At 54.8% G+C, this 27162-nt stretch overlaps 1 protein-coding gene and 1 long non-coding RNA gene across 4 annotated transcripts in view; one reads left to right on the forward strand and one right to left on the reverse strand.

Moving 5' to 3' along the window:
• The first annotated feature begins 2999 nt into the window (after nt 1–2999).
• On the forward strand, nt 3000–26088 carry RFLNA (refilin A). Of its 3 annotated transcripts, XM_072953094.1 has the most exons (5): nt 3000–3090; nt 3555–3676; nt 5590–5894; nt 23180–23289; nt 24698–26088. In XM_072953094.1, the coding sequence occupies exons 3-5, from the start codon at nt 5688–5690 to the stop codon at nt 25023–25025; spliced, it is 645 nt and encodes a 214-aa protein (XP_072809195.1). In that variant the 5' UTR covers nt 3000–3090; nt 3555–3676; nt 5590–5687; the 3' UTR covers nt 25026–26088. The 3 variants fall into 3 exon arrangements, with proteins under 3 accessions (XP_072809195.1, XP_072809196.1, XP_072809194.1); XM_072953095.1 differs by lacking the exons at nt 3000–3090; nt 3555–3676 and adding an exon at nt 5318–5354; XM_072953093.1 differs by lacking the exons at nt 3000–3090; nt 3555–3676 and having other exon boundaries at nt 5364–5894.
• LOC140690908 (uncharacterized) overlaps nt 9444–27162 on the reverse strand; it is a 29297-nt gene continuing 11578 nt past the window's right edge. The window contains exons 3-4 of the long non-coding RNA XR_012066259.1: nt 11018–11154; nt 9444–9922 (exon numbers count right to left, since the gene is read on the reverse strand). This is a non-coding gene — a long non-coding RNA (uncharacterized lncRNA). The remainder of the gene's footprint in view (nt 9923–11017; nt 11155–27162) is intronic.

A 27162-nucleotide genomic window follows, 5' to 3' on the forward strand; every position in this document is an offset into this window, starting at 1 on the left:
GAGCGAAGCGCTCAGGAGCCCCACGCCAGGCAGTCAGCCCACAGACCCTGAGAGCAGAGTTTTGAATTATTTTGCTCAAGGCGCCAGGATTCCAGAGGCTGCTGCAGACCCACACTTTCAGAGGGCCGCAGAACGCATTCCCGGGTCCAGATACACTTTGGGTCCGTTTTGTCCCCACTTCCCTGTCTTAGCCGGGTGGACGCCGGTCCCTGCCCCCCCCCATGCACAGGCCCCCGGGGCAGTGAGGCCAGCGAGCAGGCCGTGACCCCCAGACAGACAGCTGCTCGGCAAAGACAGAGCCGCAGGCTCAGAGAGGACGCACTAAAAATGAAGAGGTGAGTCACTGTTGCAGCTATGTTCCTGTGGGACATCTGTGCCTCGCGCTGGGGACTGAGCAAGGGTGCTATGGAAAAGTCTTTGGGGCCAGGCCGGCCGACAGGGGCGGGCAGGGCGTCCACTGGCCGGGTCCCCGCTGCGGACGCACGGCCCGGCGTCAGGGTGCTTAAAACGTGTTTCACTGAGTCCCGTGCCCTTGGGATCAGATCTAATGGCAGTTGTCAGGAGCTTGTGATAAAAAAGGAACTGTTTCTCACCTCTCTTCTTTCTGCCCCTTGGAACTCCACTTCAAGTTCTGGTGGCTACTTTTAAACACTAAATCGTGTTTGATCACTATTTCCAGGATTCCCTAAAGGTAGACATTATCTGTGCAGTCTGCGTATGAAAAATAAGGATTTAGCTCACTTTTCACCCCCTGCTTCTCTTAAAAAAAAAAAATATATATATATATAATGTATAATAGGATCACTTTGCTAAACACCAGAAACTAACATTGTAAATTGACTCCACTTCAATAACAACTAAGAATTGAAAATACATGGATATGTGTATGCTTAGATACATGTATATTCAATAGAGTGATTAAATGCTGATACACTGGTTATACATATACACGTATATATTTAGTACGTTCATTAGTTTGGTCACTTTAACTAGAGAGGAAGTGATGTGCTGTGATTAAAGGAGGGTCAGGCAAAGGCTGGAGCCTTTTCACCGGCCTGTGTGCTGAGGGCTCAGCCCGCCCCTGGCATGCCTGGAAGCAGGTTCTCATCCCGTTAATTCCAGTATATTTAATCCTCATTTAATCCCTTTATTAATGTCCCCACTTTATGGATGGAGGCACTTAGGCACAGAGAAGTCACGCAAATGGCCCAAATCACAGACAGCTGGGGTTCAAACCCAGGCAGCTGAGTACGCCAACAGTGGAAGACCCCTTTCTTTCAAGTGGGAGCTCTCCTGGGGAGTGGGCAGTATTTACAGCTGTGTCCTGCATCCCATGGCCCCATGGCCCCACCCAGGGGTGCACCCCATTCCTGCTGGCAAGAGCGCCCCATGTGAAACTTGATGGAAGCTCCTGAAACAAGAGCAGACAGCCTTGATCTGCCTGCAGGCCCCGCATGCCGGCTGGGGGAGGAAGCGGGCTTTTTGGTGGGTTTTGACTTTGGCCCATGCAAAGGGACCGCTCCTTGTTGCACACAGGCCCCTGCCTGATAGCCAAGAAAGGTCCCAGGTGAGGGTTTGAAGAATGGGCCCTGCTGTGTGAGTTTAGGCAAAACACTTACCCACTCTGAGCCTCCTTTTTCTTGTCTCTAAAGGTGCTGTAACTCTCCATTCCTGCCAGTCTTTCCAGTGTGATGTTGACCATTGACGAACTCTGGGGAACTTCTACAGATCTGATTAAATGAACTGCCACCACCTCCCCAGGGCCTGCAATGTGAGTGACTAGCGCATTTGCTCAGACCTGCTGTATATGCATAGCCCACCAGGAAACAGGAGAGTCAGGCCCTGCCTTGGGGAATTTCCAGTGCAGTTGACAAGAGCAGGAAGTGGTCTGTGAACAACCACCATGTCACATGAGCAGGGTCTTTGCTTTAACCCATCCTGGGCCTTTGGGGTCTTCACCATGCTCCCTAGATGGGCTGTTGGCTTTGGTCCTTTCTGTGCAGGTCCTACAAATGCCTCATTGTCGGGCATTGGGACCTCAGTCTTGCCTCCCAAATTTCATTGGGACCCAGTGGCAGCTTTTCCCCACATCCATCCTCATGTCCCCCAGCCTGGATGCTCCTTAGTAGCTGTGTGACCTTAGGCAAATCACTTAACCTCTCTGAGCCTCCATGGATTGATCTGCTTTATTTAAAAATGGAAGTAATACGCATCCGTCTTGCGTTTCGGGCAGTTTCCAGTGTGAGTGCGTGTGCAGAGGCTTTTGTAAGCTGTCCATGAATGCACAACCCTACTTCGTGAATGCTCTCCACTGCTGCTTGGAACAAGTGGCTCATGGCTTTTAGTGAAAAAGCCTTTTTTCCTCTGTGCCCTTCCCCTTAATCCTCTGGCCTTTCTCTCTCCCCCTGACAAATTAGCCTGGGAAAGTCCCCCTGATGCTGGGGTACTGGGTGCGCCCCCCGGAGCTTGGGACCCCATTAGGTCATCTTTCTTAAAAGCAGGTGACGTCACGGGCTCCTGAACAAATGTCTCCCTTCCCAGGGCCATGCAGTCCGAGGGTCTCCCCTTCTCTCCAGCGCAGGACACACACTTCAGGACCCCTTTTGGGGTCCCCTAACACTTCTCTGAAATATCCACTTTCTCTGCCCACTCTCTGTCTCCACTCTCCTCTCTACTACTTCAGAAGCAATTTGCATCAGCTCATTCCTAAAATCTTTGGATCCCCCATCCCGTGACGGAGAAAGCCCAAAGCCCCTCACACCGCATCCGGGTCCCTGCAGACCTGATCTCAGGCTCGGCCTGCAGCCCCTGGCCTGGAGCAGGCACCCAGACCCTGAAAGCTTCCCCGTCCCCTTCTCACTCTCTGGGCTCGCATTACAGAGATTCAAGCCCCCTTTCCCCTGAGACTGGCCAAGAAAGCCACCCATCCACCCGCTGGCTCCTGGCTCAAGCTAATTTATGGAAATTTTGGCCTTTTCTCCCCTCTTTGACATTTGCAGACCATCTGGAGTGGGGAGAGACAGAAGCTTTCACAGTACCAGCTTTCAGTCGATGGGCGGCCCCCGGGCCTGCCTCAGTGGATCTGAAAAGGTCAGAGGTCGTGGTCATGGGGTCATTGGTGCGGGCCGCTAACTGAGGGTTTGACATTTGTCGTGCGGTCATGTTTTTCCTGCCACTGGGTGTGTACACATCTCCAACCTGACTCCACACAGGGAGTCCACTCCAGGGGAAGTTGTGTGGGGTGTAGGAAAACTTCCAGAACCCAAGGGGCCTGGTCATGAAGGCTCTCCTGGTAAGCGTGAATGGCGGCATAAGGGGGCCAGGGTTAGGGTGAGGAGAGTGGGGCGCTCACCTAGAGCACGGAATTGGAGGAAATGTCGCAAGTGCAGAAGTCACCACAAACACTATTTTACTGCAGTGTTTAAAAGGTCGAAATTAATGCAACAAATTCCAGGCGAGCAAAATATCAACATTTTAAATAAAGTCAAGATAACCCTTCATCGATGCAGCCCTGCCCCACACGCCTGCCCCTAACTCCCCACCGGCCCTTGCAGGGTGGGCTGCCTGATTCACTGCCCTGCGGTAAGAAGTCGGTGGTTCTTGTCAAAGACTCCTCTCCAGGGCAGCCCAGCAGTGGAGACAGTTGAAGCCAGCTCCCTTCCGTGGACTTGAGTGGGTGAGTATTTGGGACAAACGTGAATTTTAATGTGTTCATGTTCTGGAAAGCACGGCCCCCCACTTTTGTCCTTTGAGATGATATAACGTGTCACCCACTCATTTCTGGTCAGGTAGCCCAAAGCGGAGGAAGGTCTGTCTTGCTTAAGAATTGAAGTAAAGGGAGTCAGTTTGTTCTGTGTTTGTTTGTTTGTTTCCCAGATGCTCCAGGTATTTCAAACCTCTGGTTGGGCAGCAGACTTCCCATGACCTTCCTGGCTGATAGGGAAATGGGCTGTAAACTCACCTGTTAACAGGGCCCTCTATGTCCTGACCGCCCCCCCCCCCCACCTCCCAGCACTCTTAGGAAGCTACCCCACCCGTCTGTCTGTTCCTGGAACGCGCCTCACTTTCACGACTGAGAGCACCTTTGTCCCTGCAGTACCCCCACCTGGGAGGCTAACTCTTTCTCCGGCTCATGGCTCATCTTAAAATGTCACCTCCTCAGAGCTGGCTTCCAGGAACACCCCAGCAATAAAGGTCCCTCTGATGATTCCTGCATGCAGTGCCGTGTTGATTTCCTCAGTGAAACTCACAGCCTTTGCTTCCTGGTGTGTTTATGCTCCTTCCCTTGGGACTGGGTGCCCCAGGGCTGAGCTGTCTTACTCATGGGCGGTTCTGCAGTTAAGGGCAGTGCTGAGGGCACAGTAGGCGGCTTGATGGATCCTGATGGAATGAACATGCCTTATGGTGGTGCCCTCAGTTTGGGGGTATCTGAAGAGAAAGCACCAAAGAGAAGCCAAACCAGTGTATCCATCCACACTCACAACTTCCCCCAACTCCTTTCCCCCTTGGCTAGAATATTAGCCTCTCTCACATTCCTGCTCTTTTCAAAGCCATCTGTGGGTATCCCTGTATTCCCTGCTTTCAGAATGGAAAGCTGGATCACCTGGGGGTGGTGTGGGGGTGACTGGGTGGGTGGGAGCTGAAAACGAAAGGACTCCCCTCGTCAGTCATCAGGAGAAAGGGAAGGAAGTCCTTTCTCCCCTGGGAGGAAGGGAAAGCAGGGAAAGATGGGCGAGAGCTTTGTCAATAAGCGAAACCTGCTTGGAAGAAATTGGGAAACAGCCAGATGCTGGAGGATTCCAGAAATGTTTACCTATCACCTCCCCCAGCCCCATTTCCACCCAGTGCTTTCCACCCCAAAGGTCCAGCATGTTGGTCTTGGATGATGGAGATACAAGTACCCAGGGTCTTTGTTGCGGGTTTTAGAACATAAACCAAAAGGCGGACAGTCCCCTTAGAGAGGAGCTAAGGGGCAGATGCTTGTGAGCACTTAAGCATCTTGTTTCCGCAACCCCCACCCCGCCCCCCGGTGTAAGTTACAGATCTTCTAAAGCAGGTTTCTGAAGATCCTTTTATTCAGACTTCAGTGAGCTGGAGGAAACCTGAAATGGTCCCATCAGACCCTACTATTACTACCACTGTCCCTGGGGATGACTTGGGGAGGGTCAGCCCTCGGTGCGGCCACCAGGGCGTTTATTCCGGAGGGCTGCGGGGCGGTGCAGTCCCCCTGGCGCGGGCGGGTGGAGGCGCGGGGCGGCGCGGTTGCCCACCGCGCAGGCAGGGGGCGGGGTGGGCCGGGAGGACGGCCGGGGAGGGAGGAGGAGGCGCCTAGAAAAGGAGGCGCGGCCGGGAAGGTGCGGAGAGGGCCCGGCGGCGGCGGCGTGCGCCTCGGGCTGGGCCGGGCCGCGGGCGGCGGAGCGCGGAGGCGAGGCCGGGCTCGGCGTGGCTGGACGGCGGCCGGCGGCGGCGGCGGGAGGGGCCGCAGGCCCGGCGTGGCAGCGCGGCGCGGCGGCCGCCCCGAGCGCGCGGAGCCGGGGGCTCGCGGGGGGGCGCCGGGCCCGACGCGCCGCCTCTCGGCTCTGCCCGCAGGTCCGGAGAGCGCAGCCCTCGCCCCGCCGCCGCCCGCCCCGGGCCCCGGAGCGCGGTGGAGGAGCCCCCCGAGGGCCCGCGCCCCGCGCTCGCTAGACATGGTGGGCCACCTGCATCTGCAAGGCATGGAGGACAGCCTCAAGGAGAAGAGCCGGGAGGGCTTGCTGGACAGCCCCGACTCCGGGCTGCCCCCCAGCCCCAGCCCCAGCCCGCCCTTCTACTCCCTGGCGCCTGGCATCCTCGACGCCCGCGCGGGGGGCGCCGGCGCCTCCTCGGAGCCCCCGGGACCCAGCGAGGCCAGGGCGGTAAGTACGCGCCTTCGCGCGGAGAGAGGGCCGGGGCCAGCGCTCGCCGCCCCCTAGACCGGGTGCCATCCCCCCAGCCGAGAAGGTGGCCTAGTGACCGCCACGCTGCCCAGGTGGGGATCGGGGCGCGGAGGTGGGGGTGGTCCCGCCTGGCCGCGGGACACACAGACCTCTCTCTGGCTGTGGGCCCCTCGAAGGAGTGATTATCTTACTGTCAGCAGTAAAAGAGCAGGGGGTGAGGACTGTCCAAAATCCTCAGAGAGGTTGGCTGCGGGCTGGGTGGGCAGGAACCCCAGGCCGGGCGGTGCAGGCATGCTACCCAGGTTCCTCGGCTGCTCCTGACCAGGCTCCCTGTTTACTATTCCCCCGTGCTGCCAACGTGAAAGCCTTTTTTTAAAAAAAAAAAAAACAACCCAAACCCAGACAGGAACCCTTCCTCTCATTGACGGGATGTTGAGGGATGTTGACGTGGAGCTGAGGCGGTGCTTGGGGGAGGCTGGAACCCCAGGTCAGGACACTGAGGAGTTTTACGTCTTCCCGGCCTTAGTGGGGCCCTCGGGTGGACGCAGGTGGCCTCCCAGCTTGGTGGCTGGGCTGAGACTGAGTCCCCCACACCCCTTCCCTGCTTGGCGGGAGCGCTGCGGGCGGGGTTTGGATCTGGTGCCTTCCAACTTGAGGAAACGACAAGTTGAAATTGGGAGGTTGCTAACCATCGCAGTGGCATTTCCCTGTTCTTGCCGCTCTGTGCGTGCTTTAACACCTTTTCTACCAGGTGTGCCAGCAGGACCCCACTTTCCTGGGGCCCCGGCAATGCCCTCCTGGTACCTCACGGGGCAGTACCTGCCTCCTCCCAGCTGGAAGCCCTCCGGGTAGCAGAAAGGAATGGTTCCCCTGCCTGCAGCCCATTCATGTGAATGTCACTCGTGTCTCCCTTGCTCCTCAGTCCAGTGGGTCCCAAACTGGAGCAGGCACTGAAATCTCTTGGAGATTTGAAAAAAAAAAAAACCCATGCCCGCCTCTTACCTCCAGACATTCTCATTGGATGAGTAGAGTCTGGGACCAGGGCATCGAGGTTTTCAACAACCACCCCCCACCAGGTGATTCTAATATGCAGCGAAGTTTGAGAATCACTCAGGTGAAAATCATGTGCTGAATTTGAACTCTGGTCTCTTTTAGGGGCTGGGGGTGGGAGAGGCGTTCAGGACTTCCAGGGACTGGTGGATGTGATCCGGGCTTTTTGCAGTTAAACTGTTCCCGCTGTTCGAACAGGCCACCTTCCTGCAAGAGTGTCTCAGACTTGGCACAGCTGCATGGCGGGTATTTGGGCTGCTCATGCGGGGGCTAAATCCCTGTGGGGTCCTACACCAGGGGGCTTGGAGCGGGGAGACAGGGAGCCAGCCTTCCCCTCATTCTTGGGGTGACCTTCAATCCATCTCACAGAAGGTTTTCCTGGGTGCTTTTTCTACCTGCCGGGGGCAGCCGTACGAACAGCGTGCCTGGCTTCCTGGGCTTGGCTGTCCTGGTTGACTTTACTTTTTTCCCCTCCTTGCTGACCAGATGCCAGGTCTGGAACTGTGCTCTCTGATCTTTTTAATTTGGCTTGAAGGCAAAACCTGGGGCTGTTTCAGCCCAGGTAATGACGCCTGCATTTAGATAGCCTTACCAGGTGCTAGCAGTGGTCTCTTTACTTGCATCAACTCATTTAATTTTCACAGTACTCCTAGGCAGTATGTTTGCACTCTTATTACACCCATTTTCCAGAGAGGGAAGCTGAGGCACAGGAGCTGGGACCTGCCCAAGCTGGTAAGCGGCCGTGCTGGAATAGAACCCAGGGAACTGGGCTCCGGAGCCTCTACCCCAAGCTTCTATTATCCGGCCTTTAACTGTGTAACTAGTTAACTGCCTACAACCTGTGTGGGTGTTTTTTGTTTTTGTTTTTGTTTTTTTTAAATTAAAAAAGAGAATACCTGTGAACCAACAGGGTTTGAAGATGCTGCTTTTAGGAAAGAGACAGGAAATGGTTGCTATGGGCAACCTCTTCCCACCCCTGGGGCTGGCAGCTGGGGCCCCAGACAGCTAAGTTACTATCACGCAGGCCGCCTCACCTCCTGGTTAACTCTTGTTAAACGTTGCTAATCTGGTGTTTAACATCGCCCTGCCTGCAGATGACTCAGAGAACGCTTTCCAGGCGCAGGTGTAGACAAATTATTGGCTGTCGGTCTTGCACAAAGGGACAGAAACCTCTCCTGAGTGTTGGAGCCAAGATTTCAGATGCCCAGGAAGAGGCCAGCAGCAACCTGGGCCGGGTTTGCTTTGGCGACCCTGTAGGGTAGGGTCGTGTGTCACCCCACAGGCATCTGGGTTTCAGCCTGGGGTAAGCGTCTTTGCTTAAATACACAGTTCCCAGCCCTGCCTTCCCGGGCAAAGTTGGTGGCACATGCCCCAGCCTTAGGGGGAGAGGGAGCTGCCGTTCCATCCGCATCCCCTGGCCCCCGAGGGCCTCACCAGCGTGTCACCCTGTGCATCATGCTGCACGTACGTGGTAGGTTGGCTTACACGCTCCTCCATCAAAGAAGCCCTATCTCCCCCACTGTGCTTTAATAAACCAGACTTACCTTATGGACAGTACCCCACTAATGTAGGGTAACCGGCTGGCTGTGACAGTGCCCCCAAGACGAAAAAGGCCTTGGGGACCAACCTGGGTGTGCGTGAACCCCTGACCCCCATCTTAACTTTCCCATAGGTTTTCTTGCTCACTCTTTGGAGGAAAGATGGTAATGGCCTTGGTAATTCCCAAACCAAAGGTCTGGAAATCAGTCATTCGTCCCCCCAATATTTATTAAGCACCTGCTGTATGCCCTGCACTGTTTGGGGGCGTGGGTGACAGCGGTGAACAAGATGTCTAAGGTCCCTGCCCCCTTGGAACTGGCATTCTAGTGGGAGAGACAGTCACCCACTTAAATATATGATACAATGCCAGATGGATTGCTGAGTGTCCTGAAGACAAAAAGCTCGGTGAGGATGGAGCTACTTTAGACAGGGTGGTCAGGGAAGTGGCACGTCATGGAAACCAAAATAAACGAGAGAGTGGTCTTTATGATTATACAGCTGAAATGTGTGTCAGTTCATGAGAAGGGCAAGTGCAAAGGCCCTGAGGCAGGAGCAAGATGGTGTGTTTGAGTTGCAGCGTGGAGGCCAGCAGAGGCCATTGCAGGGCCTTGTAGGCCAAGCTGAAGCCAGAAGGTAAAATTCCATTTGGGCTTTTAAAAATGTCCTTGTGAGTGTTTTATTTTTATGTTTTAAAAGGCATCATAAACTCCCACAGCCCCCCGAATTAGAAACCCAAATCAGAGACTCGACTGAGAGGTGCCTGTGCCGAACCGGCTCTGTGGGGAGCTTGTCTCCCTGCGGTGGGGCCCTGCTCCTCCGCAGGACGCTGGGGCAGCCAGGGCGGCCTGCCGGGCCAGCGGGGCTTTGCCTGTCAGCTGCATTTGTCCCACAAATATCTAAGCCAGGCCGGGCAAGGGATACAGCTGTGGACAAGCCGGACGCTGTCTGTGCCGCCCTTGAGTTCCTGGGGCCTGGGCTGCCAGCTCCAGATGGAGGAACAGCCCACGTCCGTCCTCCCTCCCCCTCATCCTGCCTGGCAGAGGCGGGACCTGGGGGGCATCCTGGGGAGAGGGGTACTGCCACCAGGAAGGATGAGTTCGTGTTGGGGGGGCAGAAGCCCAGCTCCCCCAGTTAACGTGGGCAGCTCAGGGGACCTCAGGGAGGGCACAGAAAGCATCCGGGATCTCAAGTTGTGTTCTCTGGGGTGCACATCTGAGGGAACAGCCACCACTGGGGTGGGTGAGATGAGACAGACCACCCAGCTGTGGCAGATGAAGTCTTGGCCCGCCGTGGAGTGGTGACAGGAGGTGTGGATCTGAGCCCGTATCCCCTGCGGTGTGGACGTGGGTCTTCTAGCAGCCAGTGTCCTCTCCGGCATCCACCGTCACCCTGTCGTCTCCCGGGATCTGAGTGTATCTCTGAGAGGCATAGTGGAGAATTTCCCTCAGGACGAGGTGCTGGTTCCCCGGACCCAGATTCTGAGAGAAGCCCCAGGGCTGGATCTGGGTGGAGGTGGCGGTGGGCCGTGGGTTCTCCTTGCCCCATCCTCGAAAATTTCCTGGGGCTGCCCTGCTCTTTGAAGTCTTGGTCATGGCCACCTCTTAGGATCTTGGCTGTCACCACCCCTGCCTGGCCCTCACCCCGAGCCCAGGCTGCCTGGATTTTCTCATTTCTCTGTTTCTGTTTTGTGATGGTGAAACCAAGGTTGAGGGCAGAGAGGGGAGAGTGTTAGGAATTCTGGGAGTTAGTGCCCAGGATTGAGAAGGAGGGAAGGATGGATGGATGGACAGACAACTGAAAGGATGGATGGGTGGATACATGCGTGGACAGAAGGATGGTTGGGTGGGTGGATGGACAAATGGATGGATGAATGGACAGATGGATGGGTAGACAGGCAAATGGATGGACAAATGGACAGACAAATGGATAGATAAATGGACAGATGAACGAATAAAGCATGGACAGAAGGATGGATGGGTGGATGGATAGACAGATGAGTAGATGGACAGATGGAGAGAGAAACAGATGGATGGACAGACAGACAGGTGGATGGACAGATGGACTGAGGAGACACAGCCCACATAGCCCCGTTGCGGGCTCACAGGTATGTCCCTGACCAGGGAAGATGCCTGAGCAGGCGCAGGTGGGAGAGAGCCAGGTGTGTCAGGCCGAGGGAGGATCCTGTTTGCAGAGAGTAGGCCGCGAGGGGCCGGGAGCCCTGGCGCCTCCTTTCACCCCGTCTGCTTACTCCTGGCTGGAGCGGCCTCCAGCGGAAATGCAGCAGCGTCTCTGACAGCCCCGCGTCTCTGTGAAAGGCTCGGCCTCTGAGAAACCCTCCCCGCAGCTTCAGTGTGACAAGAAGACGAGCAGGTCCACAGACCGCCAGGCGCTCCGGGGACTCGGGAGGAAGCAGGAGCCACCTGGGAAAACGCCCCCGGGGGGACTGACAGGGAGTCTTCTGGGGGTGAGGTGGGCGTAGTCTGTCCTTCTTGCCCTTGGGACTCCTGGCCTACCTGCTGGGGTGGGGGGCACGGATATGGTACAGAGAGGCCAGAAGTCTGAGATCCAGGTGTCAGCAGGGCCACCTTCCCTCCGAAGGCTCTGGGGTGATTCCGTCCTGGGCGTCTGTTCGAGCTTCTGCTGTGCTGTGCTGGGGGAGGGAGGCAGGTCTTCAGGGGCTCCCTTCCCCCGCCCCAAGATCTGCCACCCGTACCCAAGGATAAGAATTCTTGGGGCTTAAATGTCCCCCCTCTCGGATCGCTTTCTTCATGGGTAAATGGCCTGGGGTCTCCCATCCCAAATACGCCCTGAAGACCATCAAGTTTAATTCCAGTCTCAACAAAAGCCACCCCAACCAGTGAGGTCGGTGGCCTTGAAAAGAGGCCGCTTCGGCACCTGTGGCTTTGGTGGGGACGCCTCCCCCCGTGCTGGGGTGGGGTCTCCCTGGACCCTTTCTCCTGCCACTCACCCTCCATCAACAGGGGCTTGATACCCTCTGACTGAGCGGAAAGTTTGAGCTTCCGTGGGTGCCGCATGGCTTCAGCCACGTCTCCCGCCACCATCATCACCCAGACTGGGCACAAACACCGCTGTGCCAACCCTGTGTGTCCCTGCGGGTCGGGCCGGGACCGCCGGTTGGCTGGGCTGTCCCTGCGTGGCACAGAGTGCTCACAACGGAGCGCTTATCATTTTTGGCCGTCCTGCGGGCCGTGCCCTGTACCGCAGCCAGGCCGGGGGAGCGCCAGTGTGTCTTTTGACTTCCAGCCTCTGAGTGTTTATCCTGGCCCCGGTGCCTCCCCGGGAAGGCACGTGAATCACTGGGCGAGGCGGGCGGGGCCCGGTGGGCAGAGGGTGGCTGGCAGCCAACTGTTCTCTGGGTCCCCCTCCCTCTGAAGCCACCCTGGTCTCTGCACACACCACCCCTGCCTGCCCAGGACAGCAGGGAGCCGGGCCAGCCCCGCAGGCTAGAACGGGGCTCTCCGGCCCCTAGAAGGAGCTGGAGGCTGGACCAGCTGTGTCTCCATCCCAGGGTGGGGGGGCATAGCGTCTGGGGACTGGGGTCCAGCCTTCAGCTCTCAGCTCCTCTGCACCTGGGACTCAGTTACTCCCCTGCCCCTCAGGGCTGCGAGGGACCCGAGGACACCGGCCAGCCTGCACCCAGGCCTCGCAAATAGGCACAGACTCGTGCAGACGAGCAAACTGAGCCCAGTGGGCAGGTGGCTGGGGTCGGGGCGTCTCTTAGAACCAGAGCCCGGGCCTCTGGGCAGACGAGCTGGGGCGCGGCCGGCCCCCAGGGCAGTGGGCTGCGGGGGGGCTCTCTGTGCCCCGGTGCGCGGGTGCGGCCGCAGCGGGAGGCCCCTCTGGGTGTGGCCCCGGCCCCCTTCCACCCGCCCGCCCCTGGCGACTCGGCCGGCCCGGGAGCCCGGCTCCGGGGAGCAGCGCTGGCTGCGCCGAGGCCTGCCTTCCTGGCCGGCGCCCCGGGCCGGCACTGCCGTTCTCACATTAAGACACCCCTGCAGCAGCGAGCCTGGGCTCTGAGCTTCCGGGGCCGCCGCGCCGCCGGGCGCCTGGGTGGCAGCCCGGGGCGGGGTTCCCGGCCGCCTCGGCTCTCTCCTGTGCTGCCCCCCCCCGGGGGGCGGGCTTTAGGTGCTGTTCTGCCGGGGCCCTTTGGGAAACGGGGCCCGGGCTCCAGCTTCCCAGCCCAGCGTGTGAGGGGAGCCTTGTCTCCGCTGCTGGCAGCCGATCGGGAGTGGGATCGGCCGGCACGGGGCCCCAGCTGTCCAGCGGGCCGCGGCGGGAGGTTTGGGTGGACCCCAGAGGGAGGGGGGCGCCCAGCCCTGCGCTGTGAAGGCCTGGCCTCCCGAGGAAGCCCTCTCTGCGCATAAGCTTGGGAATTACTCGTTCCTGGGGTGGGAAGGTGATGAAAACCAGTAGCAGGCTGCCCCTCCAGTTCTTCCCCTGTCTGGACAGAAGAGATACCCCCCAAAACCTTAGCACTCACGTCCGTGTCCCCTCACATCATACTCTCTCCTCTTCTGTGTCCACGTGTCTCCTCCTCTTGAAGAGGAGGAGCCCTGGGAGGCACTGTGCCTCATCCAGCCCGCACAGGGTCTGGTGCACAGTTGGTGTTCAGCACATAGTAGGTGCTTAGCAATACATTTGGGGAAATGCCCCACTTCAGATAGTCTTCGGGGAGGAAGTATTCTTTTTTTTTTTCCATTTAAAAAACTTACTGATAAAATATATATAACAAAATTTATCACTTTAGTTTTTTTTACCCCAAAGTTCTTGGGTAAACAAAGTTTATTCTAGGAAGAGCAACTCATTAAGAGATAAAATTGTTTTAAAATATACATATATGTACTGTTCAGTGTTTCTAAGAACAGTTTAGAACTCTACCTTCTTAAACTTACATAGTTATCAAAGGAATAAAACGAACCACAAAATAAGAATTAACAGAATGCAGTAATCCAGTCATAAAGGACAGTCAGATGTGCTTACATATGTTTAAGAAACCAGTCATCTAAGTTGTAAATAAGTAATAATTTGTGTCCTTTTTTTAGATTCCACATGTAAGTGATGTCACATGGCATTTTTCTTTCTCTTTCTGGCTTACTTCACTTAGAAGGACCATCTCCAGGTCCATCCATGTTGCTGCAAATGGCATTATTTTATTCTTTTTTACGGCCTAGTAGTATTCCATTATATACATATACCACATCTTCCTTATCCAGTCATCTGTTGATAGACACTTGGGCTGCTTCCATGTCTTGGCTATTGTGAACAGTGCTGCTGTGAACAGTGGGGTGCATGTGTCTTCCTGAATTATATTTTTCTCCGGGTATATGCCCAGGAGTGGGATTGCTGGATCATATGCTAAGTCTATTTTCAGTTTCCTAAGGAACCTCCATACTATTCTCCATAGTGGCCGCACCAATTGACATTCCTACCAGCAGCGTAGGAGGGTTCCCTGTTCTCCACACCCTCTCCCGCATTTATCATTTGTAGACTTTTGAATGATGGTCATTCTGGCTGGTGTGAGGTGATATCTCACTGTAGTCTGATTTGCATTTCTCTAACAATTAGTGATGTTGAGCATCTTTTCATGTGCCTGTTGGCCATCTGCATATCTTCTTTGGAGAGATGTCTCTTTAGGTCTTCTGCCGATTTTTTGATTGGGTTGCTTGTTTTTTTGTTATTAAGCTGTATGAGCTGTTTGTATATTTTGGAAATTTGTCCCTTGTCAGTCGCATCATTTGCAAATATTTTCTCCTATTCTGTAGGTTGTCTTGTTGTTTTGTTGATGGTATCCTTAGCTGCACAAAAGCTTTTAAGTTGAATTAGATCCCATTTGTTTATTTTTGCTTTTGTTTCCATTACTCTAGGAGCTGGTTCCAAAAATACGTTGCTGTGATTTTGTGTCTGAGAGTCCTGCCTATGTTTTCCTCTAGGAGTTTTGTAGTATCTAGTCTTATGTTTAAGTCTTTAATCCATTTTGAGTTTATTTTTGAACACGGTGTTAGAGAATGTTCTGATTTCAGTCTCTTACAGGTAGCCGTCCAGTTTTCCCAGCACCGCTTACTGAAGAGACTGTCTTTTCTCCATTGCATATTCTTGCCTCCCTTGTCGTAGGTTAGTTGACCATAAGTGCATGGGTTTATTTCTGGACTTTCCATCCTGTTCCATTGATCTATGTGTCTGTTTTTGTGCCAAAACCATACTGTTTTGATCACTGTAGCTTTGTAATATAGTCACAAGTCACCATGATTCCTCCCACTCTGTTCTTCATTTTCAGGATTGTTTTGGCTATTCAGGGTCTTTTGTGTTTCCATACAAATTTTAACATTTTTTTGTTCCTGCTGTGTGAAAAATGTCATTGGTAATTTGATAAGGATTGCATTGAATCTGTATATTGCCTTGGGTAGCACGGCCATTTTAACTGTATTGATTCTTCCAATCCAAGAACACAGTGTATCTTTCCATCTGTTTATGTCATCTTCCATTCTTTCCTCAGTGTCTTACAGTTTCTGGAGTACAGTTCTTTTGCCTCCTTAAGTAGGTTTATTCCTAGGTACTTTATTTTTCTGGTGTGATGGTAAATGGTACTGTTTCCTTAATTTCTTTTTCTGCTATTTCGTTGTTGGTGTATAGAAGTGCAACTGATTTCTGTGTAGAAATTTTGTGTCCTGCAAGTTTACCATATTCATTGATGAGCTCTACTGGTTTTCTGGTCACTTCTTTAGGGTTTTCTATGTACAGGATCATGTCATCTGCAGACAGTGACAGTTTTACTTCGTTTCCAGTTTGGATTCCTTTCATTTCTTTTTCTTCTCTGATTGCTATAGCTAAGACTTCCAAAATGTCGTTGAGTACAAGTGGTGAGAGTGGGCATCCTTGTGTTGTGCCTGATCTTGGAGGAAGTAACTTCAGCTTTTCCCCATTAAGTATGACATTAGCTGTAGGTTTGTCATATGTGGCCTTTCTTACGTTGAGCTTATGTTCTGTCTGTGCCCACTTTCTGGAGAGTTTTTATCATAAATGGATGTTGAATTTTATCAAAAGCTTTTCCTGCATCTATTGAGATGATCATATGGTTTTTTATTCTTCAAGTTGTTAATGTGGCGTATCACCCTGATTGATTTGTGAATACTGAAAAATCCCTGCACCTCTGGGATAAATCCCACCTCATCATGATATATGATTCTTTTAATGTATTGTTGGAGTCGATTTGCCTGTATTTTGGATTTTTGCATCTATACTGATAAGTGATATTGGCCTATAATTTCCTTTCTTGTGATCTCTTTGTCTGGTTTTGGTATGACAGTGTTGGTGGTCTCATAGAATGAGTTTGTAAGTGTTCCTTCCTCTGCAGCTTTTTGGGATAGTGTCAGAACAATAGGTGTTAACTCTTCTCTAAAGGTTTGGTAGAATTTACCTGTGAAGCCATCTAGTCCTGGACTTTTGTTTGTTGGGAGTTTTAAAATTACTGATTCAATTTCAGTGCTGGTAGTCGATCTATTCATATTGTCTATATCCTCCTGGTTCAATCTTGGCAAATTGTACCTTTCTAAGAAGTTGTCCATTTCTTCTACATTGCCTTCTTGTTGATGTATTGTTGCTCATGGTAGCCTCCTACGATCCCTTGTATTTCTGTGGTGTTGGTTGTAACTTCTCCTTTTTCATGTTTGATTTTTATTAATTTGGGCCTGCTCCCTTTTTTTCTTGATGAGTCTGAGTAAAGGTTTATTAATTTTGTTTATCTTTTCAAGGAACCAGCTTTTAGTTTCATTGGTATTTTCTGTTGTTGTTTTTTTAAGTTCTATTTCATTTATTTCTGCCCTAATCTTTGATTTCTTTTCTTCTACAAACTTTGGGTTTTGTTTTTTGTTTGTTCTCCTGCTGCTTTAGGTGTCAGTTTAGGTTGTTTACTTGAGATTTTCCTTGTTTCCTGAGGTAGGTTTGTGTCGCTATTAGCTTCCCTCTGAGAATAACTTTTGCTGCACCCCATAGGTTTTGAATCATTGTGTTTTTGTTTTAATTTGTCTCAAAGTATTTGTTGATTTCCTCCTCGATTTCTTTGGTGATCTGCTGGTTGGTTGGTAGCATGTTGTTCACTGTTGACGTGTTTGCAGTTTTTGCAGTTTTTTTTTCTTGTAGTTGGTTTCTGACTTTATAGTGCTGTGGCTGGAAAAGATGCTTGGTACAACTTCAGTTTTCTTAAGTTGACCGAGGCTTGCTTTGCGGGCCGGCGTGTGGCCTATCCTAGAGAACGTCCCACGTGCACCTGAGAAGACTGTGTTCTGCTGCTTTCAGATGGGATGCTCTGTAGATACCAATTACATCCATCTGGGCTAATGTGTCATTTAGGGCCTGTGTTTTCTCACTGATTTTCTGTCTGGGTGATCTGTCCATTGATGGAAGTGGGGTGTTAAGGTCCCCCAATATTACTGTGTTACGATTTCCCCTTTTATGTCTGTTAACAGTTGCCTTATATACTGAGGGGCCCCTCTGTTGGGGGCGTGTATATTTACAATTGTTATAGCCTCTTCTTGGATTATTCCCTTGAGTATTATGTAGTGTCCTTTTGTCTCTTACAACAGTCTTTATTTTAAAGCCGATTTTGTCTGACATGAGTATTTTGTCTGACTCCAGCTTGCTTTTGGTCCTATTTGCATGGAGTATCTCTTCCCGCGCCCTCACTTCCAGCCTGTGTGTGTCTCTAGCTGTGAAGTGGGTCTCTTGTAGGCAGCATGCATGCCGGTCTTGTTTCTGTGTCCATTCAGCCAGCCTGCGTCTGTGTCTTTTGGTTGGAGCGTTTAATCCCTTTACATTTAAGGTAACTATTGATACATATATTCTTATTGCCATTTTGTTAATTGTTTTGGCTTTGTTTTTGCATGCCTTTCCCCCCCTCCTCTTCTTTTTGTTCTCTCGTGATTTGTTGACTAGGGAATTTCCTTTAACATTTGTTGTAAAGCTGGTTTGGTGGTGCTGAATTCTTTTAGTTTTTGTTTATCTGTGAAACTTTTGATTTCTCCATCAAGTCTGAATGAGAGCCCTGCTGGATAGAGTATTCTTGGTTGTAAGTTTTCCCCTTTCATCACTTTAAATATATATTGTGCCACTCCCTTCTGGCCTGTAGAGTTTCTGCTGAAAAATCAGCTGATAACCTTATGAGAGTTCCCTTGTATGTTATTTGTGCTTTTCTCTTGCTGATTTCGGTATTTTCTCCTTATCCTTAATTGTTGTCAATTTGATGACTCTGTGCCTTGGTGTGTTCCTCTTTGGGTTGACCCTGTGTGGGGCTCAGAGAGTATTCTTTTTACAAACATCAAGTCATGGACTTTTCCAGCTGGGGTCTGTGCTGAGTTGACAGAGCCACAGAGGACACCAAAAGTGCCTAAATCTTGTCACTATATATATTTTTTTAAATTTAAATCTCCTGAAATGATGTGTGATTTCTTCTGGAAGGGGGAGGAGCAGGGCTGTCTTAAGATTTGAAAAAGGTGTAGATGGCACTTCTCTCTGGAGAGGGCTCCCCAGCCCTTGAGCCCTTGGGAACAGCACTCATAATCCACTGTCGCACACATTTACACACTTTGAATCATTGGTCATCACTGTGGCCTGGGAGGTGGGTGCCCTAGCCCCACTTTGGGGACCAGGAGGCTGCAGCCCTGAGAGGGGATTTGTTGGCCTGGATCACACTGTGTATTAGCTTCCTGTCGCTGCTCTAACAAAGGGCCGCACACGTAGTGGCTTAGAACAACACAAATTTAACATGTTACAGTTTCAAAGATTAGCAGCCTAAGATAGGCCTCAGGGGCTAAAATCAAGGATCTGGGCGAGGCATTCTTTCCAGCCGCTCTGCTCTAGGGGAGGATCGGTGCCTCTTCCCCACCTAGAGGTTGCCCGCATTCCTTGGCTTATGGCCCCTTCCTCCGTCCTTAAGGCAGCAGCACGATGTCTTTAATTTCTCTCTGACCCTGACCCTCCTGCCTCTCTCTTCAACTGATAAGGACCCTTGTAGTGATGTTGGGCCCACTGGGTAATCCAGGACAGCCGCTCCACCTCCAGGTCCTTAACTTCACCTGCAGAGCCCCCTCAGCCATGTACGGGCACACCTCTGGGCATTAGGACATGCACATCTTTGGGGCCGTTGTTCCACCTGCCACGCCCAGCAGGGGAGAGATGGGGCCACCCTGAAGACAACTGCTGGGGGCCTTTGAGGAACCCCTTTCTCCAAGTCTCAGATCTTTTCTTCCTGTGGTCCTTCCTCGGCCCCTGTTCTGGGGACACTGTGATCAGCTGAGGAGGGGCCGTAGTGACCCTAAGCTGATAACAGATTTGAAGACAGGCATGGGCCTGGCCTGGGGGCTCACAGATCATGGGGGCAGGGCACTGCTTTGCCTGTGAGGTCTGCCATTGGACGGCCCAGTGTCTGTGAGGTGCCAGGCCCTGGGGCCAGAGAGGTAATCGGGTCCTGAACCTTAAGGGGCTTCTGGTCTGTGGATGATGGACACACAGAGGAGTCGCAGCGATGGAAGCCAGCAGGCAGGAACTCCAGGGACCCTGAGGAGGACAGCTGGGGAGACAGGGAGATGGTGCCTGAGGGGTCACACGGGACCAAGTGAGGAGGAGTGGGAAGGACATTCCCAGTATAGGGAACAGCATAAGCCAAGGCACAGAGGCAGCCTGGGGTGTGGCCACGGCGGGTGAGAGGGAGGTGCGCAGAGGCCCGTGTGGGAAGGCACGCTTGCTTTGAGCAGGAAGTGCTCGGACAGGCCTGGGGCTGCGGTGCCAGTCCTGGGTGAGAGCACAGACGCTGGGGCCAGACTGCCCGGGGTCAGATCCCAGCTCTGCCTCTTCCTCGCTGTGTGGCCTCAGACAAGTTCCTTAGCCACTCTGGGCCTCTGTTTCAGCATCTACAGCAGCTCCCTTCCAGGGCGGGATGAACGGGTGCGTGGGGTGCCCACTGTGCAGTTAGAGCTCACGAAGCATCGGCTGCTGCGATCTGTCCTCATCCGGGGGGGACGAGGAGGGCCTGGCAGGGCGGGGGCAGATGTAGGGGACCTCTCAGTTGAACAGGCAGGACTTGGTCTGAGTTTGATTCCCTGTCTGTCCAGCCTGTGGGGTCCGGGGCTGGGCTGCAGGCTGAGCCCTCGCTCCTGTATCTCGGGACCCTCTGGACAACAAGTGAAATGAGTGTCCCTTAGAGCAGCACTGTCCCGTAGAATGTTCTAGACGGGGCTAAGGTAGGTACTGAAGTAAAAAGGAAGATAAATTGGTTTCTAAAGAAAGGTTAAGTAAATTGCCAAGTGTCAGTGGAAAGTGGACACAGCGAGGGCTGCAGCCCTGGAGCATGGGATGTGGCGTGACCTTGTCTCCCACGGGTCTGACAGGCCCAGCAGGTGACCCCGGTGCCTGGTGGGGTGGGGTTGCAGGATGTGTTTAAGTGCAGGCCATGTGACCTATAGGACCACAGCTAACTCCTCTTCACCCTTCGGATCCCGTCTCATGTCACCTCCCCAAGGAGGCCCTCCTTGATTGCCTGATGGTCAGACCCCCTCTAGAGGCCCTCGGTGATTACAGTCCACCACAGCTGGACTTGTACTCTGCTTGTGGGATTATCTGACTAGGGGTTCAGGCAGCAAGCTCCACGGTAGGAGGCTGTCTTCTCTGCTACCACAGTAACCGCAGTGTGAATGAGGGACCCCCAGCCACGTCCCCTGCGCTGACTGAGCACCAGTGTGAGTGTGTGTAGCCACAGCAGCGAGTGGCCTTGTGTGGGACAGCGGCTGTCCTAGCGCGGGCCAGTTGCACTGCGATGGGTAACACACATCCGCAAGCCACCGTGGTGTCACACAGCCGAGGTTTCTTTCTGGCTCTTATGTGTCTGTCATAGCCGACCGTGCTGTGGGGGCCCGCGTGGGCTACCGTGGGAGGCACGGGGGGTGTTTCGGGCCGGCCGAGGGGCCACCATCTTGAATGATGGAGCCAAGGGCAGAGAAGGCTCTGAAGGGTCTCACGCTGGCAGTGACATCCTCGGCCGGGAGGTGACGCGTGTCAGGCCGCACTTGCCACGCGCCCCCCACGGGGGGCTGGGACGAGTGCTTCCCGCCGTGTGAGCGGAGGCAGGAGCTACAGCAGATGCCGCCGGGCTGGCGGCATGCGCCACGCCGGCGGTAACGCAGGCGGAGCCGGGGCTTATTCTGCAGGCGTTTGTAGGCGGGGTCAGAGCGTTTCTGACTGAAGGGACGGGGTGAATCCGGGAGGAAGTCACGGGGGGACGCTGAGGGGACTGCCAGGCGCTGCTCTGGAAGGTCCTGGAGAGGCTCCTGGTCCTGTCACGTGTCAGAGTTCCCCTTTGAAACGCTTGTGTTTCTGGGCCCTCCCGGGGGTTCGGTGTCACTGCAGGACACTTAGGTGATGGAGATTTTTCTGGGGACAATGGGGGAGGGGAGAAGAGGCCCACAGGGCTGAGTCTGGGGTGAAGATGGCCCCCCCAGCTCCGCTGGGGGATCTCCATCCCTTTCCCTGCGGGGAGAACTGGGGGTGGGGGGGTCCCTGACTTTCTGTTGCCACAGGGTGTGGAACTTCAGGGACAGACTATTTTTTAAGGTTTATTTTTCATTGAAGTATAGTTGATTTACAGTGTTAGTTTCAAGTGCACAGCAAAGCGATTTAGTTACACGTACATATAATAGCTTGTAAGAAATTACAGTTCCCTGTACTGCACATTAAGTAGGTCCTTGTCTGTCTATTTTATATGTAGTAAGGTGTATCTGCTAATCCCAAACTCCTGCTGTCCCTCCCCTACTTCCCCTTTGGTAATCATAGTTTGTTTCCTATGTCCAGGAGTCTATTTCTGGTTTGTAAATACAAATACACAAATTTTACCTTTTTTGGATTCCACATAATATGATAATCTCATTCATGTTGCTGCAAATGGCAATATTTCATTTGTTTATGGCTAAGTGATATTACATTATGTGTATATTTATATATACACATACATACTATGTCTTCTTTATCCAGTCATCTGTTTTATTCTTTATCAGTGAGTAGTATTCCATTGTATAAATAAATACACCACAACTTCTTTAGCCAGGCATCTGTCGGAGGACAGACAGGTGGCTTCCCCGTCCTGGCTGATGTAAACAGTGCTGCTGTGAACACGGGGGTGCATGTATCTTCTCGCATTAGATGCCCAGAGATGGGGTTGCTGGATCATATGTGGTAAGTCTAAGTGTTTTAAGGACTCCCCATACTGTTTTCCATAGTGGCTGTGCCAGGCTGCGTTCCCACCAGCATTCTAGGAGGCTTCCGTTTTGTCTACAGCCTCTCCAGCATTTATCATTTGTGGACTTTTTAATGGTGGCCATTCTGCCTGGTCTGAGGCGCCACCTCACTGAGGTTTTGATTTGCATTTCTCTAATAATTAGCGATGTTGAGCATCTTTTCCTGTGCTTGTTGGCCATCTGGATGTCTTCTTTGGAGAAATGTCTAGGTCGGTCTTTTGCCCATTTTTTGATTGGTTTCCTTTTTTTTTTTGATATTAAGTTGTATGAGCTCTTCGTATATTTTGGAAATTCATCCCTTGTTGGTTGTGTCATATGCAGGTATTTTCTCAGGGGCAGATTTTAAAACAGACCAGGGAACATCCCAGCAGCTGAGCTATGGGATGGATGGGGTGGGGGAGTGCAAAGTACTTTCTCTGCATAGAGCTGAAGTGGCTTTTTTTCTGGGGGGCCTATAGATGGCGTCTTTTCCCACCTTGCCAAAACAGAAAGGTGGCTCAAGCTGTCTTGAGCCACAAAGTAGAACAGAATGTTGACTTCAGTCATGGCTTGATCCAGGCACTCAGTGTTAGCAAGATTTGCTCTTTCACCGTCTTTGACCCTTGCTCTCTCTGTGTTGCTTCATTTCTGGGTAGGCTTTCCTCAAGTAGTGGCAAGTTGCTCCCCCAACCCACCACATGTTCAGGTACCTCAGAGTGGCTTTCCCCTTAACTCTGACAGGAAACCTGAGCAGGGCTCTCATTGGCCCAGCGCGGGTCACAAGCCCACGCCTACACCACTCCTCCTCAGGGAGACGCGATGCAGCTTCCAGCAGAGGCAGGTGCTGCGTAGGCAAAACCCAGTGCCCGCACCCTCCTCCCTGAGGACGCTCCCACCTGTGTGTCCCTCCTCCGGCAGGTGTCACAGCACAGGTGTGGCAGGAGCCCTCTCCCCCTCTGGGGGTTGCCTCCAGCTGCACCGAGAAAGGCGGGGAACCCTCTCTAAGGATGAGCGTGGTTTTCAGCCCCTTGTAGAGCCAGGAAGTGCTGTGCCACCAAGTGGGGCAGCTTGGGCTCAGGGGGCTCCCTGAGAGGGGTCCCCGTTGTCCAGGGCTCTGTAGTGGGCTGAGCAGTTGAAAGAGGTCATTACCACATCCCCTTATGGAGATGCCTGGGAACTGGGGGGCAGGTGGGGGTGGGTGGGGAGCCGTGGACATCACAGTGCTTGCATTTCACAGAGAGATGCTGGTGGGGGGCTCTTTAACGGACCCCACAAAGCAGGCTCCCAGACCGAGCCAGGGCTGGAAGGGTGTGGGGCAACCTTGCGCCCAGCGGGGACCTGAGGCTGCAGTGCCCACGGGCTGCTCACATAACCCCATGGCCCTGGCTTTCCCCACAGCCCCCTTCCGGCCCCCCGAGCACCCCGGCGCGTGAGATGAGGCCCCGGATACTGCCTGTGTTCTTTGGGGAGAGCATTGAGGTGAACCCAGAACCTACACACGAGATCCGGTGAGTAGGGCTGCGGGACCGGGTGGCTTAGCGGGTTCCCCTTCTTTCAGGCAGCCCGCCTGGGTGTTGCTCCCTGTGGAGGTACAGGCATGACTGGAAGAGACTCTGCCTCCAAGGGGCCTTCTCCATCCCCCCAACCCAGGCCCACATTCAGCTGAAAATTTCCACACTGACTTTCATCCCCAACCTGGCTGATTTTTAAATCCAACCTCACAGAATGATCAGCATAACCACTCACACAGCTAATGCACCCACCCCGTCCTCCCGCCAGATTTTTTTGGTGTCTGTAACCGAACCACATGGGCTCGCCGGGAACCCCTTTCCCACTCGGGTGTTTGTCGAGGGTCCTGCAAACACCGCATCCCACGTGACTAATTCCACCCCTTACCACCCAGACGTTGCCCTGAATGTGCATTGTTAGGTGCCCTCCCACGTGGCATCTGCACTTCTGAGTTAAGGCGTCCCCACCAGGGACCGTCTTCCAGCCGCCTGCCCTCCCTGGAGGGCTTCTGAGGAGCAGGCTTCCAGAAGGTGCAGCCCAGGCTCTGTGGGGCTCGCCCACACGGCCACAAGACTCAGGATGGATGTGTCCACGCCAGCCTGGACCGGCCACTGGAGGAGGCCCCCTGCCTCCTGCCCCTCCTGCTCTAGGGACGGTCCCAGGACCGATTTTTTCCCACCAAGACTCTTCTTAGTTTTTAAAATGCGAACAAAACCTAGCTGTCACCCTGTCTGGCTGGGGCTTCTGCTTCCCTTCCCAAGTGGATCACCTGGGGGATGCGGCGGGGAACCAGACGGGTGACGTCCTCGCCCTGCAAGCCCGGAGCACCTGCCGCCAGGGTGATGAGCTGGGGGCGCAGAGGCCGCTCGGGGGGAGGGGGAAGCTGCAGGGGCGCAGGGCCCCTCGTGCCGAGAGTCTTCCATTCGTTCCCTTTGGCCCGTTTGCTCAGACGTCGGCCCATCTCTCATTCTGCATGAATGAAAATTTTTTTCTGATGCATTTGAGGAGGTTGGTGAGCTTGAACCTCTAAAATACTCTGGCCAGTGTCCCTCCTAAGAACAGGGACATCCTCTCCCGTAATGACAGGCCACTTGTCCAAAGCGGGCCAGCTAAAGACGAAACGCCGCCACTGCCCCGTCAAATTCCGCCCATTGCCCCAGAATGTCCTCTGGTGGCCTATTATTATCCGGTGCAGGATGCGGCCAGGGTCACGGGGGGCATTTAGGTGACCGGGTCACTTGAGTCTCCTCCAGCCTGGCTGGGCCCCTCAGCCCTTCTTTGACCTTTGAGCCTCAGCGCTTCGGAAGAGCCCAGGTGGGTCCATGTTCCGGGTGCTGCTGCCCCCGGACCGTGCGGGCTGGTGACACGGCCCTGGGCTCACCCCTGTCCACCCCCCCCCGCCCCCAGCTGCAACTCGGAGGTCAAGTATGCCTCGGAGAAGCACTTCCGGGACAAGGTCGTCTTCGCGCCGGTGCCCACGGTCACGGCCTACAGCGAGACGATCGTGGCGGCGCCCAACTGCACGTGGCGCAGCTACCGCAGCCAGCTGACCCTGGAGCCGCGGCCCCGCGCCCTGCGCTTCCGCAGCACCACCATCATCTTCCCCAAGCTGGCCCGCCGCTCCTTCCGCACCACGCTGCACCTGAGCCTGGGCCGGCCCCGCCGCTGGTTCACGGCCAGCGTGCAGCTGCAGCTGCGCCCGGCGCCCGGCCTCCTGCGCCCCGCGGCGCTCTGACCCCGGGCGCCCGGGGGATGGACTCCGCCACCGCGGAGGGCGGCCGGGATGCCTGCCCGGCCGGGCGGCGGGGGCCTGGCTGTCCCAGGGGCAGGGGCGCACGTGAGTGGGCCCTGAAGAGAAGAAGGCTGCCCCTGAAGCGGGGGACACCCTGAGCGCGGGCAGGACGGAGGTGACCCAGCTTTGGTCGTCCCTGGAGAGGGCTGCTTCCAGACACACGTGTGCAGCTTGACACCCCCCCACCCCCGGAGCCCTAGCCCAGCGACCTCTGGTGAATGGTGGGCCAGGAGGCTGAGACAGCCCCGCACCCATGCCAGGGCTGCTGGTGGTGGGTGGGGAGGGTGCAGCCTGGAAGAGACCTGCCTGAGCTGCCCCAGGGCCTGAGCCGTCCCAGGGCCTGAGCCTCCGTGTGGAAGACGGAGGGCCCAGCCCGTCTGCACTGAGGCCTTTGAGCTCTGTGTCCAGAGCCTCCTCCTCAGGGCATCCTGCTAACCTCTGTCCGTTGACGCCTTCAGGACGGGACTCTAGAATGTCAGAGCCCTCGAGCCAGGTGCCAAGGGGAGGCTTTGAGAGCTCAGAAGATGACCACCACCACCTGCCTGAGGCTCCCGGCCAGCTGCAGCTTCAAGAGATGCCATGGGGTCCAGCTGCCCTCGCTTAGGCCCCCGGTTGCTCCAGTGCTGCAGGGTTCACCTCACACATGTGAAGGTGCGAGAGACCTGTGTCCCCAGGGGTGAACCAGGATGTGCGGGGACCGGGGGCCATGGCCTGGGGCTGCCAGGGACAAATGCCCCAGAAGTCCTCGACATGGCTCCAGAAATGCTCCTCAGACCTGAGTGGCCCCAGCGGGGTAGGAGGGTGCCCCCCACCCCCGGCAGCACCCCCCAGGCTGAGGCAAAGGCTGTGGCTTTGGCTCCCTTGTCGGGGTAGGAGGGGGCTCAGGAGAGGAGAGTGACTATTTTTATCTCTACCCAGACTGCGTGTTCTCTCCACAGAGATGCTTTCTGATTAACAAAGAAATAATTTAAGAATTGATTATCTTAATAAAATGTGCAAACCCAAAGCTCCCCCTTCTGTGTTTCTGAGCACCTCAGCTCCCATGGGGGCTGGGGTTGGTCTTCCCAGGTGGCTGGTCCCTCCCGGGCCCCATCCCTGAAGACAGCCTCAGCACGCACCAGCTCCACTCAGGAATGAGGTGATACATGCAGAGTCCCAGGTCCTACGCCAGGACTTGGGTCTGAGGGCGAGTCTGAGGAGGGGCCCTGGGAATCTGCATTTTTGATTTGCACTCCACATGCCAGCCCTCAGCACCAACAGACCCCTCCTCAAGACCGCCCTGTCCCTGGCAAGGGGCCCAGGCCACCTCTGCAGAGCAGGCAGCCTTGACCATGTTACCGCTTCCACCTGCCTCGTCCGCATCCCAGGAGGTTCCCCCACTGAGCGCAGGGAGGGAGCACGCAGTCTCGGGACGGTGCCCTCCTCGAGTCAGGAGGGGGTGGCTTTTGCCACAGAGGCTCTCTGCGGCGGGCCGCCTGCTTCCGTGGGGGAACGCGCTCCAGTGGGCCGGGGCCTCGAGTGAGGCTAGAAAGGCGACAGGTTCATGTCACTGCGAGGAAGAACCGCGAGGCCTCGGCTGCTCGGTGTGGACAAGCGGGGCACAAACAGCCTTCGGAACCCCAGGCGTGCAGCCCCACAGGCTGGGGGTCGCGTGGCTGGCACCGGGCAAGTCCAACTGCCAGAGTTTGCTTTTTAGGCACAGCCCTGACCTCCCCACGTGGAAGGAAGGATGGCGTGGGCTCCCTGACACACGCAGTGAGTGGACGGTCTCTGGATACAGGTTTCCAGCGGCCGCCAGGCCCTTCCCGGCGCCCCAGCCACTGGTGGGACGGGGCTCCTCCGACGGGCGCCCGGCCCGTGGCCGACTGGGCCTGCTGCCTCGCCCTCGGTCTCTCACAGGCGTTACCCCCCGACTAGGCCTCCCGCCCTGCGAGCTGCATCTCCGCATCTCCCCGCGGGCCCGGGCAGCGCGCGCGCCTCCGAGAGGCGAGCAAGGTTGTCTCCTGCACTTGGTGCGTTTCCCAGGGTCGTTTTGCCCCAACAAATGGATTTCGCTCTCCCTGATGACACTGGAGCCCTA

The sequence above is a fragment of the Vicugna pacos genome, chromosome 32 (assembly GCF_048564905.1).
Source record: "Vicugna pacos chromosome 32, VicPac4, whole genome shotgun sequence".
Lineage (NCBI taxonomy): Eukaryota > Metazoa > Chordata > Mammalia > Artiodactyla > Camelidae > Vicugna > Vicugna pacos.